This window comes from Canis aureus, chromosome 16 (genome assembly GCF_053574225.1).
Source record: "Canis aureus isolate CA01 chromosome 16, VMU_Caureus_v.1.0, whole genome shotgun sequence".
Classification (NCBI taxonomy): Eukaryota; Metazoa; Chordata; class Mammalia; order Carnivora; family Canidae; genus Canis; species Canis aureus.
This window is the reverse complement of record NC_135626.1, coordinates 37,813,462-37,831,940: the sequence shown is the minus strand read 5'-3', so window position 1 is coordinate 37,831,940 and position 18,479 is coordinate 37,813,462. Positions and strand designations below refer to the sequence as shown.

General features: G+C 52.3%; 1 protein-coding gene across 3 annotated transcripts in view; it reads right to left on the bottom strand.

The window, feature by feature from the left end:
* Positions 1 to 311: 311 nt before the first annotated feature.
* The window catches only part of LASP1 (LIM and SH3 protein 1), a 52,058-nt gene continuing 33,890 nt past the window's right edge, over positions 312 to 18,479 (bottom strand). For all 3 annotated transcript variants that reach the window (XM_077853025.1, XM_077853026.1, XM_077853024.1), the window contains exons 4-7: positions 15,621 to 15,728; positions 6,919 to 7,072; positions 6,421 to 6,524; positions 312 to 3,254 (exon numbers count right to left, since the gene is read on the bottom strand). In XM_077853025.1, the coding sequence (XP_077709151.1) occupies positions 3,081 to 3,254; positions 6,421 to 6,524; positions 6,919 to 7,072; positions 15,621 to 15,728 (540 nt within the window). In that variant the 3' untranslated portion in view covers positions 312 to 3,080. The remainder of the gene's footprint in view (positions 3,255 to 6,420; positions 6,525 to 6,918; positions 7,073 to 15,620; positions 15,729 to 18,479) is intronic.

The window sequence follows — 18,479 nt, the reverse complement described above, 5'->3', positions numbered from 1 at the left end:
CTAAGGAAGTCAGACAGGACGAGGGAGACAAAGGAGATCAGGGAAGCTTCTGGAAATGTCACCAAGGTGGCCTCAAACTGTAGCCAGGAGCAGACTGGCAGGAAGAATTCTCCACGAGAAGGAAGTAGGTGCCAAGTCCCCATCGCAGAGCAGACCGCTGCTCCATTCAGGCGGACAGCTCTCCAACGGGGCATCATCTCCTCAAGGGGGGGGCAGCAGGACTCCCAGGGGAGTGGGGCACAGGGTAATGGCGCACATGCACAGCACACACAGCAGCACTTCAGAGCCAGAGAGAAAACCAAGTCCGCAGGTAAAAATTATACTTTTATTATTTGAGTCACCAGGAGAAAGATTCACTTGTGGTCCAAGTCAAATGTCGAGAATCATTAACAGGCCAGAAAGAGTTGATCCCAAGCACAAGCCCACGAGGGAGAGGACCAAACAGACCAAGAAAAGACAACCACCCCATATAAAAAGATGAACGGACGGCTTCACACACACACACACACACACACACACACACGCACACACACACGGATGAAATGTTTGGACAGAGGCAAATTTCACATGGTCATTTGTTTCTTTTTAAATACAGGTTTGTGGGGTGGTATTTTTTTTTTCCAGCTACTTAAAAAATAAAAAATAAAAAGGCCCAAAAGTGCATATGTGAGAGGAAAAAGGCAGAAATTAAGCAATAGTTTTCCCTGGAGGGACATGAGGAATAGGAAGCAGTGTGACAAATTCACTTTTCTCACTATTGGGCTTCTTGTATTTTCTTATTGGTTGGTCCACTAAAGTTATAGTCACATTCTAGCTTTGATGTATCTGCTTTCCTGGGATTAGATTGGCCAAAGACCTTTGTGAACTGTAAGAAAAGACCTGGGACTTGGCCCAGCCCTCAGTTCTGTGCTCTTTTAGGGATGGATGGTTCTGGAAAGGAGCAAGGACTCCTAGCAGCCTCTGAGTCCCTCAGCACCAGTGTGGCAGTCCTTCTCTCTGGGGGTGTGTACAAAAAGGTCCCCTATTTTTAGGCCGGGAGGAGCAGAGTGGCCGGCAGCAAGATTCCAGTGGCTGGCCTGCCTTGTTTTGGAAGAAAAATTAAACTAAGGGAAGACAGGCTGCTTCTTGCTCCTCCAGGCTCTCCTCCCGCCTAACCGGGCTCCCAACCACAGGTCTTGCAACAGGACAGGTCTCTGACCTTGGTTCCCAAATCCAAATTGTGCTTTGAGATCAAGAGGAAAAGTAATGGCCAGGTGCCCCCTTCTCAAAGCTCCCCAGATTGCTCCTTCTCTGCCTCCTTCAGCTCCCAAATTGTCCAACATAAAGCCCCTCCACCTGCCTTCGCCTAGGTCGGGGCCAGAGAAGAGAGATGGGCCAGGGAGAGTTCTCCCCCCACAGTCGTTTCTTCAACCTTCTGATTTGGGGTAAATATTCCAAGGTTGACTCCCAAGCAGTGAAGACCTGATTGCCGCAACTGCCTGCAGGGTCCTCCCTCCCCCAATGGGACAAGGAGGCAAAGATGTCGAGGCTGAGGCAAAGACAGGAGGGGGAAGCCCAGAGGGATGCTGAGAGAGCCCAGAGATGAATAAAGCCAAGCAAGGGTCGTCACAGCCACCAGCGAACGAGAGAAGGGACTTGGAAATAGCACCATCTTTCCCTTCCTCATCCCGGGGTCTGTGCTTCCAGTTTTGTAGGCCTGGGACCTTCTCCCTCTGCTTCAAGGGGGCGTTAGGTTAGCGGGGAGATGGTGGGAAAGGGCAGTGAGGCACCCACACTGCGGGTGACACAGGGTGGTCTGCAGCCCAGGACACAGAGATGGGGGGAAAGAGGCCTAGAGCCACGAAGCCTGCCCCACCGACCCCAGCGAACTGTAGGCCCCAACATCAGCCTCGCCAACCCCACGACCACCCCCCTTACCTCTGGCCAGCACTCTGGAAGGGGAAGGGGGTGGGCGGGCTTCTGCTGTTTGGCAATTGAAGGAAAGGAGGAATCTTCACTCCACAGAAACCACGAGGCACGTGTCTCCCCCAGGGCCCTCCCCCACTGTGGGTTCTGAGGAAGCCATGGCAGGGAGGCGGCTCTGTGAACTCTCGCAGAAGCCCAGGGGCTCCCGGCGGCCCGGACCCCGACTGCTTGCTCAGCTAGCCCGCCAGACACAGACGCGCCCCTTCCTCCACATGCGGAGTCCTGGAGACACAAAGCCCTGTGGCTTCGCACAGTTCCAGTCCACATGGCCCTGGGCCGAGGAGGGGTGCCCGTGGGAGGCCTGAGACATCTTCCCACGGGGAGTGGGGTGGGGAGGGGCCTACCTAACCCAGAGCTCAGGGGCCAGGAGACTGGGGGTGGAGGAATGAAAAGGGCTGTGGGAGAGAACACCCTGTTCCCCTCCTTCCTGCAACTGTCCCTAAGAGTAAGAAAGGTGAGCACTTGACCCAAGCCGTGCTTCCTGGGGAGCCCCTTGCCCACACGGCCGTGTGTGTGGGCACGAGAGCAAAATCACAGTGAGAGAAGGAACACGAATGAGGAGGGGCGAGTGGATCCCAGAGCGGGAACCTACCCTCCTCTGTGGTCCTAGAGACTGGGGGGGGGGGGGGGGGGGGCGCAGCAGCCCTGTCTTTGAGAAGTAGAGGCCAAGCCCTTCCCAGGGGCAAGGGTGGTGGGGTCCCACTCTGGGAATGTATGGAGCCCCTCCCCCAGGAGTCCTGGAAAGTTGGGGTGTGTGAGGAGGGCAGGGAGGTCGGAGGGGGGCAGAAAAGAGAGAAGCCATGGGTCTCCAATTCCAGACCCACTCCCTGTGCCTCAGCCTCCCCCGGAGAGGTCCACACCTTTTCCATCCAGAGAGAAAACCAAGAAGTTGGTCAAAGGGAAAACCTGCCAGAGGAAGAGCCTGCGAAAGTGGCAGAACAAGGCTTCGGTTGGCAAAAGCTGGAGGAGGGTGGGAATAAACAAGCTGTCGCAGATTAAAACAAAACAAAACAAACAAACAGAGACACTGAAGGGGGGACAGGTGACGCCCAGGACAGATGCGATGCCGTGGAATGCACTGAAGACGGATGGGGCAGGGCGGCCGGGCCAGGCGCTCAGATGGCCTCCACGTAGTTGGCCGGCAGCATCCCCGTGTCGCCCGTGCGCTCCACGGTCCCGTACATCCAGCCATCGTCGATCTGCTGCACGTTGACGATGGTGTCCCCGTCCTGGAAGGAGACTTCATCCTCATCGGCGGCGCTGTAGTCGTACACGGCGCGGTACCGCTTCTGCAGGGTGGGGGACACAATCAGGGGCCTGGCCCGGCCCTTCCTTCTGCCCCCACAGGATGGGACAGAGCCTGGATGGGTCACGAACCAGGGGCCCAGGGGCCGAACCAGGGGCCGGGAGACAGACAGGCTCTGCCACGAATTTTCTCTCCTCTGCGCCTCGCTACCTGAGACCCACCACCCTTTCCACAACTATCTGGCGTCTACTAAGGGCCAGGCCCAGGACGGGGCCTGAAACGGCCACAGCTCTGCCCCACCTCTCGCGACAGGAATGCAGCAGGCCCAATGACTACAGGGCTCGGTAGTGTTTTCAAGACCTATTCTGGGGAGAAACATCTCCAGGTGACACAAGAGATTCCACCCTCAAACCTCAGCCAAAATCGTCCGCTGAAGCCCCGGCCTAGGAAACGGCCAGCGAAGCACCTGCAGTCCTCCTGTGGTCTTAGACGAGGGCCCGATTCGAACGTCCTCACCGCCCTTTACATGGACTTGTCTCTGGAGGGTCAGCTCAGCCTCTGTGGTCTCCCCAGCCCGGGCCCTGGGACCTGAATGCAGACTGACCCGGGACTGGAGGAGCCCCTCTGGACCTCCCAGGTGTACACCCACAGTCCCACTCCACTAGGACCCCTGCTCAGCCCTTCTGTTTCTGGCCTCTGATCTGTTCATCCGCTGTCATCTCAGGGGGATCTTTCCAAACTGCAAACCTGATCATGTCACTCCCTGGCTTTTAAGCATTCAGAGGTGTCCCACGCTCTTGAACACCAATTTTTTTTCCTTCTATTTATTTTTTAAGATTTTATTTTATTTTTTATTTTTTTTTAAAGTATTTTATTTTATAGGCACACAGTGAGAGAGAGAGAGGCAGAGACACAGGCAGAGGGAGAAGCAGGCTCCATGCACCGGGAGCCCGATGTGGGACTTGATCCCAGGTCCCCAGGATCGCGCCCTGGGCCAAAGGCAGGCGCCAAACCGCTGCGCCACCCAGGGATCCCAAGATTTTATTTTTTCAGTAATCTCTACACCTAATGTAGACCCTGAGATCAGGAGTCACATGCTCTATTGACTGAGCTAGCCTGGCACCCCAGTACCAAATTGCAAACTTTCTTTCAAGCAGCAGAAGCCAGATCCATCAGCCGCAAAGGCTGTGTGTGGCATAAGAGGTCACCCCCCCCACCCCCCACAAAGTGACCTTGGTCTCTTATCACCAACTCTGCCTCTATCTCTTAGGCTGAATTGCCACCAGCTACGCCTCCATCCTACGACAGCCTCCTCCCTCATCTCCCTGCTTCCACCCTCAACCTTCTGTTGCCTCTTCTCACACAGCCGTCAGAGTGATCCTTTATTTTTCACTCTTTTTATTTATTATGCAAGAGAGAGAGAAAGAGAGAGAACAGGCACAAGCAGAGGGGAAGGACAGAGATAAAGGAGAAGCAGACTTCCCACTGAGCAGGGAGCCCAATGTGGGATTCAATCCCAGGACCCCAGGATCATGAATCATGAGCCCAAGGCAGACGCTAACCGACTGGGCCACCCAGGCACCCCAGAGTGACCCTTTAAAAAAACATAAATCGGGCAGCCCAGGTGGCTCAGTGGTTTAGCGCCGCCTGCAGCCTAGGGTATGATCCTGGAGACCCTGGATCGAGTCCCACGTTGGGCTCCCTGCATGGTGCCTGCTTCTCCCTCTGCCTGTGTCTCTGCCTCTCTCTCTCTCATTCTGTGTCTCTATGAATAAATAAATAAATAATCTTAAAAAAAATAAATACAAAATAAAAATTAAAAAAAACATAAATCAGAACCTGTCACTCTGCATAGCTCGGCAATCACAAAGGCATTCCTGTGGCCTACAAGTCCCTGCATGATCTGACATTATCTCCTACCCTCCTCCCTCCTAACCATTTTGGCCTTCCTGCTGACCCCAGGACCTTTGCAGTTGCTGTTCTTCCTCAACCACTCACTCTTTCATCTTGTTGAGGACTTTGCTGCTTTCCCTCACATTGCCCTGCCATATTTTTCTTCACAGCATGTGCCTCTATCCGACCTTATATTATATACCTACTTACTTTTTGCCTTTTTGTCTCCCTGACTGAAATATAAGCTCCAGGATTGCAGGATGGTGGTCTTTTATTCAGAGACAAATCCCTCATGTCCAAGACAGGTTTAGCAAGTATTTGAAGGACTGGCTGGCCTATCTAGAATCTTATCCTACAGATGACTTCTCCGTCCTGCCCAGCACCTCACACAGCATGGCCACTCCCTTGTTTACTGCCCTGTGTCCAGAGCATGAGGCTCCAGGAAGGCCTGTATCTCGGGCTATTTTACTTCTCTAAGCATGTCTCTCCTGCTCCTACATGAGCTACTTTGAATTCCCAGGAACCAAGCACAGAAGAGCCAAGCTCAGCCAGGAGCTCAGTATGGGTGGCTCAGAATGCCCTTCATTGGAGGACCTCAGCTCTAAGGACTGGTAAGCCTGATCCTGACACCTGTCCCACTGTGCTCATCACTAACTTGGCAATGTCAGTGAGTGCCCACTCTGTGCCTGGCTCAGAGTAGCTGAACCAAAAGGACACTGCCTGCCTGCACAGAGCTTCAAATCCAGCAGGGGATGCAACTGAAGTTCACAGACAGAACAGTTTTGAGTTGGGAATAGTGCTCTGAAGAAAACCAGCAGGGTGGAGTAATAAAGATGTCAGGGGAGACCTACTTGACAATTGGGGGGGTGGTTTGGGAGAACCCTTCAGAGGCAGGGGCAAGCTGAGATCTGAAGGACGTGTTGGGGGGAGTCACCCTCATGAAGACTGGGGAGTGGTGCCAAGGTTTGGAAGGCCCTGGACAGAAAGGTGCTTCTTGTGCTCCTGGGGAGCTGGAAAGGTACCCAAGATACACCCAGAGCTGGAACATTGGGCCCCAATCCCAACCCAGGGCTCTGTCCACTAACCACACATCCCCTGCTCAAAGGCTGTGATCCCTATCACCTGCAGTGGACAACAGGAGCTGGGGTCAAGGGTCAGGGGAAGCCAGGACTCCTGGGTGGATTTCTAAGGAGAATCTAGGAGCTATGTCTCTGGGCCCAGCTACCTCTGGCCTCCTCAGGCTTCTGACCCCACCCCCTCCCTCAACCCCTGACCTCCCAGCTCCAGGCTCTTTCCCTCTGGCCAGAGCTACTCACCCCACCCCCGCCTGGGGCGCTGCGTGGTATGGAGACTGGGGCCGCGGGCTCCTTGTAGCCACCATAGGACTGTGCCACCTGCTGCTGCTGGGGCTGCTGGTAAACTGGATGATGGAGGGGGGAGACGGGATTCAGAAACCATCTTGCCAAACCCAATCCCTCCCGGAGCCCCCTTCTTCCCCTGCGAAGCCCCCATCATGCATTTCCACCCCCACAACCTTGCTCAGCCCCCACTTCTCAAAGGCTCATCTGTGTGTGTGTGCACATCTGGTGTCGTGTACTCTAACGGGGGGGTGGGGGGGGTTGGATCTCTGGCAACACACCGGGACCCAGCACAGACCCTGCCCCTGGTGCCCATGGCCCTGCTGGGACGGGGCCTGAGACTTTGTGTGAGCACAGGTACAGGTGTGCATGGACATGGGGATCCCCTCCAGCATCCTCCCCAGCCCACGGCTGGCCTGGTCTCGGGCCCTCTGCTGCCACAGGCCTCAGGCTCACCTGGCGCGCTGGCTGGGATGTGGTGGGGCGGCTGCTGCTGCTCCTGGGGCCGCCGGTAGCTGCTGCTGTCCTGCGAATCTCGGCGCTCAGGTTCCACGCCCTCGCCCCCGCTGGGGCCCATACGGCTCTTCTCGAACTCCTCGTGGTATTTTATCTGCAGCGGCAGAAAGGTACTGGGTGAAGGACTTCTAGCAGATGGACCAAATCTCCCTTCCTGTTGCCATTTACTAGCTCCCAGGAGAGGAGACTCGCCGAGGGCCACAGGCAGAGAGAACCAGATTCTTGTCGGAGCTTCTTGGAGATGCTACTTAACCTTGCTGGGCTTCAGTTTCCACCTCTGTAAAATGGAACATCGGTGTCGACCTCAGGCCTTGCTGGAGGATGACAAAAACACCTGTTCACGGAGTACCTGCTGGGTGTCAGGCATTGCACTAGGTGTTTTACGTCACAGGCTTGTCAGCAACGATGAGGGGTTCCCCACTGAACAGATAAGAAGGACACGAAGGCACTGACAAGCTAAGTGAGTTGCTCAAGATCATGCAGATTCTCTTAATCATTAGGCAATTCTGCTTCTGTGGACCTGACCTCACAGAGCTCTACTGAGGACCCCACGCTGTGGGACCACAAATGCAGGATCCTCCCTCTTTGTCAAGGAAGGGAGAAGAGCACAGCCTGCCCTGTTATCTGGAGCAGAAGGAACCAGTGATTCTGTGCCTCAAGGCCTGATGGGAGCTGTCCCAGGCCAGGGCAGTGCCTTTTGGCCATCTCTTCCTACTTTCTCTGCTGCCTTCTCTCCCACTCCTTGGCATTCACTTTGCAAGGAGAGCAAGAGTTAACATTTGGCCAGGCGGGGCTCACACTTAATAGCTGGGCTAAAGGTCTGCAGGCGCGGCCATTTAGAACACCCCATTGCTTCTACTGGCTAAATGACACTCACCACAGCCTGGGCTGGGAAGACAGGCAGGGCAGCAGCGAAGCCTCACTTAGGGGCTGGGCAGGACCAGCCCTTTCCTCTCATGCCCCAGCAGGGACCCACACCCCTGTGGTGAAATGGGCTGAGTGCATCCCTCACGGGGAGGCAGCTAGGCCTGGCCAGCCTGGAAACCCACGGATTCCCCTAACTCCTGCTTGGAAGGGCACTCAAGAGGGAAGTTTTCAGACACAAGGCCAGGGGCCTGCTCTCAAATTCCTAAGACAGAGCAAAAGGCGAGTGTCCCCGAGCTTCACTCCCTCAGTGATCCTAGTCCACTGGTGATGGGGGAGCGACAAAGAGGGGCCACCCCTCCTGAGGTCATTAGGCTCACAAGGCAACTGCCCTTCCGACTTTTGTCCTAGGGGTTAGAAAGGTCAGCTTCCTGTGTTTACTTTCTGTGAAAGAAAAGAGGCCTAAACCGGGGAGTCAGTGAGCAGGGGAGGGGAAGTGCATGTGTAGAAGCGGGGTGGGGGGGGTGCGTGCAGGCGTCCCTACAGCTGGGGGCCCGGCTTCCCTGTGTGACAGCCCCCTTCTCAGGGTGTGGAGGGTGATGGTGAGCCCTGGGGAGAGGATATGTCAGTCCCAGCTCCTTTTTCATACCAAGGACCCAATGCCTAGTGTCCCCCATCAGTGTCCTAGAAATTCAGTCCTTTCCCCACCCCTGCCTCATCCCCGGAAGATCATCAGTTTTTTGCTAACTCATGTGATCCTGGGAGAGTCTCCACCCCTTTGGGCCTCAGTTTCTTGCTCTGTAAACAAGGGCCTGGTACCATCTGTTCCCAGGAGGTCTTGAGGCTCCAGACCAGGTCTAGGAACCAAACTGGACTCTCTCACAAGCTGAAAGCAGGTATGGACACGTGTGTTTCCACGAGTGGCTGGGAGAATCAATCTTGTTCCTTACAAAGTCATTACACAGGAGTAAATATTTATAAAATTAGGGCCAGCTGCGTCAGATGGCTGGAGTCGTGGCAGCCGGAACACAAGAGAACCCCACCCCCACCAAGGTACACACCACCTGTTACTGTTAATATTAATAACCTTCACATTTGCTCCGTCATTCACACTGAGTGCATAAAGGCCCTTTGCACATTATCTCCCTCGGCCCGGGTGATAATCACCCCCTCATAAAGAAGCTGGACAGGTACACTTTAATTCCCACTTTACAGAGGAAAATGTGCTCAGAAGTTAAATGACTTCCCAAGATAGAGCTTTCATTACTGGGTAAGGGCTGAGGCTGGTGACACAGGGACAGAGTCACAGCTAGATGGGCCCTTTTCTGGGGGCAGGTGCGGAGCATGGTGACCAGACACCCAAGTCCGCCACTCGTCCCACTTCATGACTTCTGTTGTGGAAGAAATCTGAGTAGCGCCTCTCACTCGCAACAGGGATGATGACGATAAGGTCACCCTAACTTTGAGAGGAGAGGCAGTACGGTAGGGATAAGGGGGCTGAAAAAAGTGGGGTACAGCCCCTCTGTCCGAGCCAACTGGGATAAGATGCCACTACACTCCATTTCCTCTTCCTCCCTTCCACGGCAATATGAGAAAATTGTGTTTTTCTTTGCCGACTGGCTGAATGGTGTGAGAAGCAAATAGGTACACTAAAGGGAAGCTAGGAGGGCACCTGGGGGGCTCGGTCGGTTGAAGTGCCTGCCTTGGGGCTCAGGTCATGATCCTGGGGTTCTGGGATCTAGCCCCACATTGGGGTCCCTGCTGAGCAGGGGCCTGCTTCTCTCTCTCTCTGCCACTCCCCCTGCTTATAACACGTGCTTATAACTCTCTAATAAATAAATAAAATCTATAAATAAATAAATAAATAAATAAATAAATAAATAACTAGCTAGCTAGCATATTTGAAAGGGAAAGAAACATTTTCCAGACTCTGGGGTCTGGCTGGTCCCTGCTCCACGGTCAGCAGTTTGATCTCCCAAGAGCCCTGCTAGGGGTCACCAGAAGCCCAGAGGTGTCAGTATGGCCTCAGCTTAAGAACTGTCATGGGTCCCCTGAACCCCGTCCTATGCCCAGAAGATGCAAGAGCGCGCAGGTGGAGAGGCGCATGCCCCTGCTAGCCAGGACTCCGGGATGACTAGCGGAGGGTCCATCCCAAAGCTAAATCAAGAAACTCCTTTTCTCTGCTAGCCAATGTTCTGTTTTCTGAACCCCTGGCCTCCTGATTATGGCGGAAAACAAAGGCCTGACACTGCACGATGCCGCCACATGATTCTACATCATGGTCAGCAAGGGAACGTGGGCTCTGAATGGAATCATCCACTCACTGAGCAGGGGCTATTTTTTATAACAATGTCTCCCACTTTTTGAGGGCCTGTTTTGTGCCCTTACACAGATGACTCATTTCCTTTTCTCCACCAGCCCTCAACTACGTGTCACTATCAACCCCATTTTTCTTATAGATGGGGAAACCAATGCTCAGAGTGGGTAAGTGGTGGGATATCAGAATCCAGCTCTAATATCACATCCTTACTTCTCAGCTACCATGCAATACTGCTCCCTATTACAGACTAACGATATTTTGTTTATAAAACAAATGTAAACCTGTGTTCACCTTCATTAGTCATCAGAGAAGTACAAATTAAAACCCCAGGGCAGCTTGGGTGGCTCAGAGGTTTAGTGCCGCCTTTAGCTCAGGGCATGATCCCGGAGACCCGGGATCAAGCCCCAAGTCGGGCTCCCTGCATGGAGCCTGCTTCTCCCTCTGCCTGTGTCTCTACCTCTCTGTCTCTCATGAATAAATAAATAAAATCTTAAAAAACAAAACAAAACAATAAGATACCACTACGCCCAATCAAAATGGCTAAAGTGAGGGCAGCTGGGTGGTTCAGTGCTTGAGCATGGCTCAAGTCATGATCCCAGGGTCCCGGGATTGAGTCCTGTATCGGGCTTCCCACAGGGAGCCTGTTTCTCCCTCTGCCTATGTCTGCCTCTCTCACTGTGTCTCTCATGAATAAATAAATAAAATATATTTTTAAAAATGGCTAAAGTGAGTAAGGCTAAGAATGTAGAGCAATGGAAACTCATCACTGCTGGCAGGAAGTTAAGTCAGTACAACCACTTGAAAAATAGATCAGTATTATCTGGTAAGGTGGAAGGATCATAAACTCTAAGACCCAGCAAATTCCACTCCACACATACACCAGGGAATATGTATGGGAACATCCACAGCGTGTGGAAGCAATCTAATGTCCAACACCAGAATAAATAAAATGTGGTATAAGCATCAAGTTGAATACTATATACAGCAATGAAGAAGAATGACTATAGCTACACGCAAATATGTAGATGAATTTTAAACCCACTGTTGACCAAAGGAAGTAAGACACAACAAGAATAACTAGTATATGTTCAAAGTCATGGAAAACAAAACTATGGTGCTTAGGAATGCATAGTTGCATATTAAAATTAGAAAAAGAAAAAAAAAAATAAATAAAAATAAAATTAGAAAAAGAAAAACACAGCAGATGTTTTCAAAAACTACACTAGGGCTATTCCACAAGCCTGTCTCCAGGTCACTTGACCCTGGACATAGAATTTTTGTTTGACTTTACTATTTACTACCAATTAGGCCCAGCCTCTAAAGACGGAAGCTTACAGAATATGTGCTGCTAATTATTTTTCGCTGTTAGAAATGCTTTGCATTTCTGCCTGTGGCAAAGATAGTCATTCCCAAAGTTTATGGCTTTATGGTCCTGTAGAACATTACCCAGTTCTGCTGATAATGGCAGGGCACTAACCAGTTCTGTGTCTAATTGTATCCAGCACTTTCTTTCACTTGCTAGGCCTCACATCTGCCTGTCCTATCCTCCCACAGAATTCAGTGAAATATATGATAGGTACTCGCTGCATGAGAGTAAGGTTTTTAGCACTTTAAAAACTCTATTTTAAAAGGGAGTTTGGGCAGGGGGGAAGAGGAGTTCGGTAATGTTTCTTGACTTGCACGGTGAGTATGCACGCAGGTGTTCACTGTGTGTGTTACTGGGTGTTACATTTCACAGAAAACACAGAATTGTAGATAGAAAATCAATATATAAGCAGATATGTGGGTAAACAAAAGCAGAGCTTCTCTACTGGGAGGCAGGGGTTCCCATAAAAGGGTCTCGGTCATGAAAATGTCCTAGTGCATTACAGCCATTAGAGCTCATGACCAAAGGCCAGGAGTCCAGAAGGATACACTACATTCCAGAATGTGAGGCCCTGGCCTCTCAACCCTTTCCATGCCTTTAACGAAGACACAGTCACCTCAGAAGCATAACTTACGAGCACCCCACCTCAAAAATTTTCACACATTCTCAGTACCAGACAATTAATGGCCCAACTTTTCAACCAAAGCTTTACTCCCTGCCTCTTCTTTAGCCACAATGTGGAAAGCAGGCAGGTCTGCCTTTACAGGAATGATAATTATATTGACAACATTGATCTGAGGAATCATAGACTGCACACATCCAAAGCCTTTAAACACCACCTGGGGAGACCAGATACTTTTTCAAAATGTTCTTGCTTGTAAATCCTCTAATCTGGAGTATATTCCTCCGGGGAGGCAAATCCCATCTCTATGCCAGATGGTCTGACCTCTCTGGAAATAGCTAGGAGTCTTTGGGTACTGACCGCAGAGGTGAGGGACAAACTACATCTAGGACACTATTCTGGATGCAAACCAAAAGGTGTGGCTCTCTAAACACTATTTTTGCCAAAACTCTTCTGGAGGTTGGGACACCTTAACAATGACTCTAAGCATGGTTTCAGGTTCCCTTAGAGTCTGGGGATGTGGCCAGGTCTGGCACTCTCTGACTTAGGGCTGGGTGTAGCTTTTTCAGGCTTTTAAGTAATGGTTCTCAAACTTCACTGAGCACCACAGAAACCCAGCAAATGTGTTTACAATACTGGTTCCTTGATTTCGGCGCAGGTCATGATCTCAGAGTCATGGGATGGAGCTTCAGGTCGGGCTCCCCACTCAGTAAGGAGTCTGCTTGGGATTCTCTCCCTCTCCTGCCCTTCTCACTGCCGTCTCTCTCAAATAAATAAATAAATAAATAAATAAATAAATAAATATTTTTTAAAAATTTAATTGAAATAAAATGCTGGTTCCTGGGCCCCACTCCCAGAGATGCTCAATCAGGCAACCTATGCAGAGCCTGCCTGTGAGCCTGCATTTTCAAAAAATCTTCCCACATTGGGGCATCTGGCTGGCTCAGTCGGTTAAGAGTCTGACTTGGTTTCAGCTCAGGTCATGATCTCAGGGTTGTGAGATCAAGCCCTGCATCTGGCTCCAAACTCAGTGCAGAGTCGGCTTCAGATTCTTTCTGCCCCTCTCTACTCGTGGGTGTGCGTGCACTCTCTCTCTCTCTCTCTCTCTCTAATAAAATCTTGGGGCACCTGGGTGGCTCAGTGGTGGAGTATCTGCCTTTGGCTCAGGTCGTGATCCCGCAGGTCCTGGGACCAAGTCCTGCATCAGGCTCCCCAGAGGGAGCCTGCTTCTCCCTCTGCCTGTGTCTCTCTCTCTCTCGGTGTCTCTCATGAATAAATAAATAATCTTTTTTTTTTTTTTAAGATTTTTAAAAATGAAAGAGAGAGAGAGAGAGGCAGAGACACAGGCAGAGGGAGAAGCAGGCTCCATGCAGGGAGCCTGACACGGGAGTCTTCCAGCTTTGCGGTCCACCTCAGATGTCCTAGCTAAAGCTGCAAAAGCAAAACCTGGTCAGGTTCAAGTTACCTCCTCCACCTCAGAGCCGAGGACAATCAGCTAATTGCAGCCCAGTGATTAATGATAAGATGGTTATCTCCTTAGGTGTAGATGTCTTGGCCACAGTGAGTTGTTACCAGAGCACCTCAGTAACACCTCCAATAACTGGGTATGGAATATTCTGGAAGCCTTCCAGAAAGGGAGACAGGGATGACTGGGCTTGCTTGTCTTCTGCCTCTAAAACCCACAGACTGGAAGCAATGAATGAATGTGCTGGGGTGTTGGGGTTGTAGATGAGAGCATGTGTCCTCACAATGAAAGGCCCCGAGACTAGAGTCAAGATTCCAGCTCTGTGAGCCACTCCAGGTTTTCCCCATTGCCCAAGGCTTCCCCCTCCCTCACACTTGCCATGTGGAGAGCTAGAAGAGACAGAGGTCTTTAACCCTCTTTACCCTTCTGAGGGTCTGGGCAGCTTAGGCAGGGAAGCTCTAGGGTATGAGGCCAGACCCTGGCTTCTAAAGAAGCAACTGAAACAGGCTTTATTTGTGTGTGTGTGTGTGTGTGTGTGTGTGTGTGTGTGTGTGTGTGTTGAGGAGGGTGAATTAGAGTCCTCCTAGCCCAAGGGAAGCGCTCCCATTTCCTCAAGCCACAAATTTCAAACTATAGGTTAACAGTCTTGTTGCAAAACCCACTTAGCTACCCATTTAGTTAAGTCTGCAATAGGCATCTTTACAAAATAAAATAGAATGGAAAATATCTAAAGGCTCTCCAAGTAGTAAGGGCTCTTTCATGAAAGCTTTGATTTGGTTTTCTCTCTAAATAAATAAGCACGCCTGTTTGGAGGGTCACTAAAGTGAAATGTACTTCATATCGTAGGTTGCAAAGTTTAAAAGCCAGGGTCCTGAGCATGGTTCTCCTGGCCTAGACTCTGAAACCCACCTGAGCCACTGTGGAGCACAGCACCCCACCCCCACCCCCACTCTCCCCACCCCCACACCTCAGGCCGGGGAGGAGGAATGGGGAGGGATGTGGATCCTGGGGATGGGTGCCAGGTGGACCACCTGAAACCCAGGCCCTCAGTGACATTGGCCAACTTGCCAACTCCCTTCTGTTCTAGACATAAAGGCAATCGTTCGCCCAGGCTTCCATTTGTAGGACCTCCCAGTAGAGGCTGGCTGGCCACATGCTGCAACTCTGTACCCCAGGACTCTGGGTCACGGGTCTGCAGCCCATGCTCTGTGCTTGTGGCTCACAGCAAGTCTCCACCCCCACATGCCCAAAACCCCCCAGAGCTTCCCCACGAACCCAGATACACATGGGCTGCTAGTCCGTGGCTCTGCCAAGCAGGAAACCAATTCCTATCCCCAGCCACAGGTGCCATGGTCCCATCAATCTACTGCCCACTCTATATCCAGGGCTGCCATAGGCAGACACTGCTGACCATCCCCAGCCCAGGAAGGCCAGACCAGAGGGTATGGGGCCAGCCAGCAAAGCCGGCTGGGGTTTTTACACAGGAAGGAAGAGCAAGCCGAGGTGGGGGTGGAGGCCGAGGGAGGGCGGAAATACTGCAATATCAGCACCCAGAGACAGACAGGAGCGGGGAGGGGGTGGGAGCTGGCCCCACCCTACTCCTGCCACCCAGTTATGACTTTTGTGCTTAGACAAAACAGCCTGGACCCTGACACCCACCATAGCCGGGGGGGAAACAACAGAAAAACTTCAGAGAGGCTGGGGAGTGATTAGCACATAGGCCCTCCCTGTACACCCTCCCCCACCACTGCATAAAAAAAAATAGTGCTTTCATGGTAGAAATGCCAGGGTAAAGCAGAGAAATATGAGGGTACACAGAAAAAAAAGCTTCTGGGAATCCCAGACCTTTTCTTCCCTCTGCTCAAACAGCTGCCACCCAGGCACGCCCAGAAGAGCAGGGGCAGCGGAGAACCGGCCTCTCTCACGCCTGCCAGGCCGGCAGGGAGGGGGCGAGGAGGGAGGGCGGCGGGTCAGCGTGGGCACCGTGGCGGGCAGGGGAGCGTACGTTACTGATCTGGTCCTGGGTCTTCTTGATTCTCTGGAGTTCGGGTGTGTCTGCCACCACGCTGAAGCCTTTGCCCTTGTTCTTCTCAAACTCCTCCTTGTAGCGCACCTGGAGGGCCGAGCAGGGGAGACGGGTTAGAGTGGAGACAGGGCCAGCAGAGAGGGCCTCGGCCTGTGGCCGCCTCTGAGGCAGCAAGCAGCTGGGAGGAAGGAAATCCCCCCGCAATGGCATCCACCGCCCAGCCCCGAACTCAGAGCGGGAGCCTTGGCCAAAAAACGGTAGGCCACCCACAATAACCCATTAAGACGTATTCAGTGCATGCTGAGTCCAAGTGCGTTACATGAATCATCTCATTTAAGTCTTACTGTATTCTAGTATTAGCTCCATTCTACAGATAAAGAAACTGAGCCAGAGAGAGGCGAAGTCCACTGCCAAGGTCACAGAGCTTGGCCACACACCTCCAGAGCCATCAGGGTGCAAACATTCATCTGCCTGACTCCTGACCCCTCACTGCCGGCCTATCCTGCCTGAAAGCGAGAGGAAGAAGGTTCTTTCCAGAGCTCCCAAAGACCGCCCCAGGCCTCACCCTAGCCAGGATGTGGCCCTACCAACCAAGAGCCTGGAAGAGTTTTTAAGCGACCAGCTGAGTGAAGGCTGTGCCAAGGGACAAAGCTGGCACCCAGAAAGGAGGGCGGTGAGACAGCCACTCGGAAGGACTCCATCAATGAGCCTTTGACAGGCCCGATGGCTTCCTGGAGCCTGCCAGGCCCGCTTCTGAGGTCAATGCCACATGAGGGGGTGAAATGGTGGGACACGGACAGGACTTCAGGACAAGGTTCCGATCTCCAGGGAAGAACGCTTACAACTCCACCACTGCCTTCCTCTTCTAAGAAATCCACAAAAACTCAAGTGCCAGAGGAATGCCAGTCAGACATAAGAAAGGACTTCCCGAACACTAATGGAATTGAAATATGAAAAATATCCTGTTCTCCCCTTGGGAGTTTTAAAGAACAGAATGGAGGCTGGAAATGCCCATGGGACAGACAACTGTTCCCTGGCTTCCAGAGACTTCACCGTCCTCCTCTGCAACCAGCTGTTCCAATCCCACCAGCTGCCTGGACTTCCTCCAGGGGGCCGCACTATTCTGGAGGCAGGTCAGCCCAGGACATGAAGCCCAGGGCCTTGGGAGCTTCCAGGATGGGACACCCACCCAGGCAGCTCTCAGGCATGGAGTCGGGAGTCACCTGGCCACAGGGCTGAGCTGAGCTGCGCCCTGACCTAACTGACAACATGAATGTGTGCATCCGCGGCCACGCCTGTCTGTTCCTCTGTGCACTGCTCCAGGGTCAGAGGTCCTGGTTCACCCTCTAGAGCCCTGCTTACCTACCCACCCATGGGGTTCTATATCCTAAAAGGTTTCAGAAGCTCTTTTGTTTTCTTTTCTTTTCTTTTCTTGAAGCTCCTTTATTCTGATCCAGACTGAAAACAAAGGCCTGGATGTATAACCCATCAGACTAGAAGTTAAGGCAGTAAATATGAGGACTGATTCCCTGCAACCCTCCCAGCATCAGCTCTTCCAGGAAGCCCTGGAACAGCAGTACTGGAGGCAGGGAGACTCTTCAGGAAAGAAAGGCATTAGAGTCAGAAAAATGTAGCTCCAGGTGCAGAAGCTCCAAATCCAGGGGCTCTGGCCTTGATCCCTCATCTGTAAAAGGGTCGTCACAGGAATCAGTTAAAACATGGGGAGGGGGCACTTCCCATCGCCAAGCTGGGCAAAGAGCCAGAGGGACCTGGTTCTAACATGTGCTCAGCCTCCCACCTGCCAAGCAATCGTAGGCAAATGACAACCTCTCGAGCCTCCATTCCCAATCTGTCTAATGGGGATAGTACCACCCATTCCAGTCAATGGTGCAGCCAAAAGACGGTGGCTCAAACACAGCAAATGCATCCTGGAGCATCGTGAAGTTAAGGAAGGGCTCACCACCTCCTGATAAGGGCAAGTGTGGAAATGTTTTGTCAACATTAAAGTGCTGAACAAGTGCCAGACCCCCACTCTTTCCTCCACTTCCTGGCCTTGCAAGGGTCAGGCCCCTAATCCAGGGCAATAATTGCCATGGCGACCCGACAATGACATCAGCTAGTTCCCAGGCTCAGGAACTGCCTCTCCCCCGCTGCTGGGGACTGGGGACGGAGAATTCATTTCACTCCTGGCACAGGCAGCCAGATAGGGCGGAGCCGGGGTGGAATGGAGACAGAAAGGATGGAGGGAGCTCGGGGCTCAGCACCTTTGTGCTGTGTGCCACTAGGCAAGTCAGTCCCCCTCTCTGGATCCCTGAGTGGGGGGCTGTCCAGTTGCTCTCTAAAAACCCACCTAGCAGTGGTTGTGTGACTCAGTCGGTTAAGTCAGTCTGCCTATGGCCTAGGTCATGATCTCAGGGTCCTGGGATCAGTCCTGCATCGGGCTCCCTGCTTGGCAGAGAGCCTGCTTCTCCCTTTCCACTGCTGCTCCCCCTGCTTGTGCTCTCTCTCTCTCTGTTAAATAAATAAATAAAATCTTTAAAACAAAAAAACCCACCCAGCTCTAGAGTTTGTGATCATTTTTAAGTACCTGCCAGCCTTCACTATGAAGAATCAAGGTGAGAGTCTCTGAGAGGCCTTTTGGTGCTGGAGTGGGTGGCAGAAGTAAAAGGTAGAGAGCCAGTAATGTGGGGTGGACTCTGCCCAAGGTCATTCAACCCAGTTGCTCATAAGGGCAGGATGCAACTCTGCACTGTGGGTGGATGATTCCACACCTGGGCCTCTCATCCTGAAAATTCCCAAGGCAGGGCCCAGTCTGATGCCCGAGGCTCCTCCCACCCC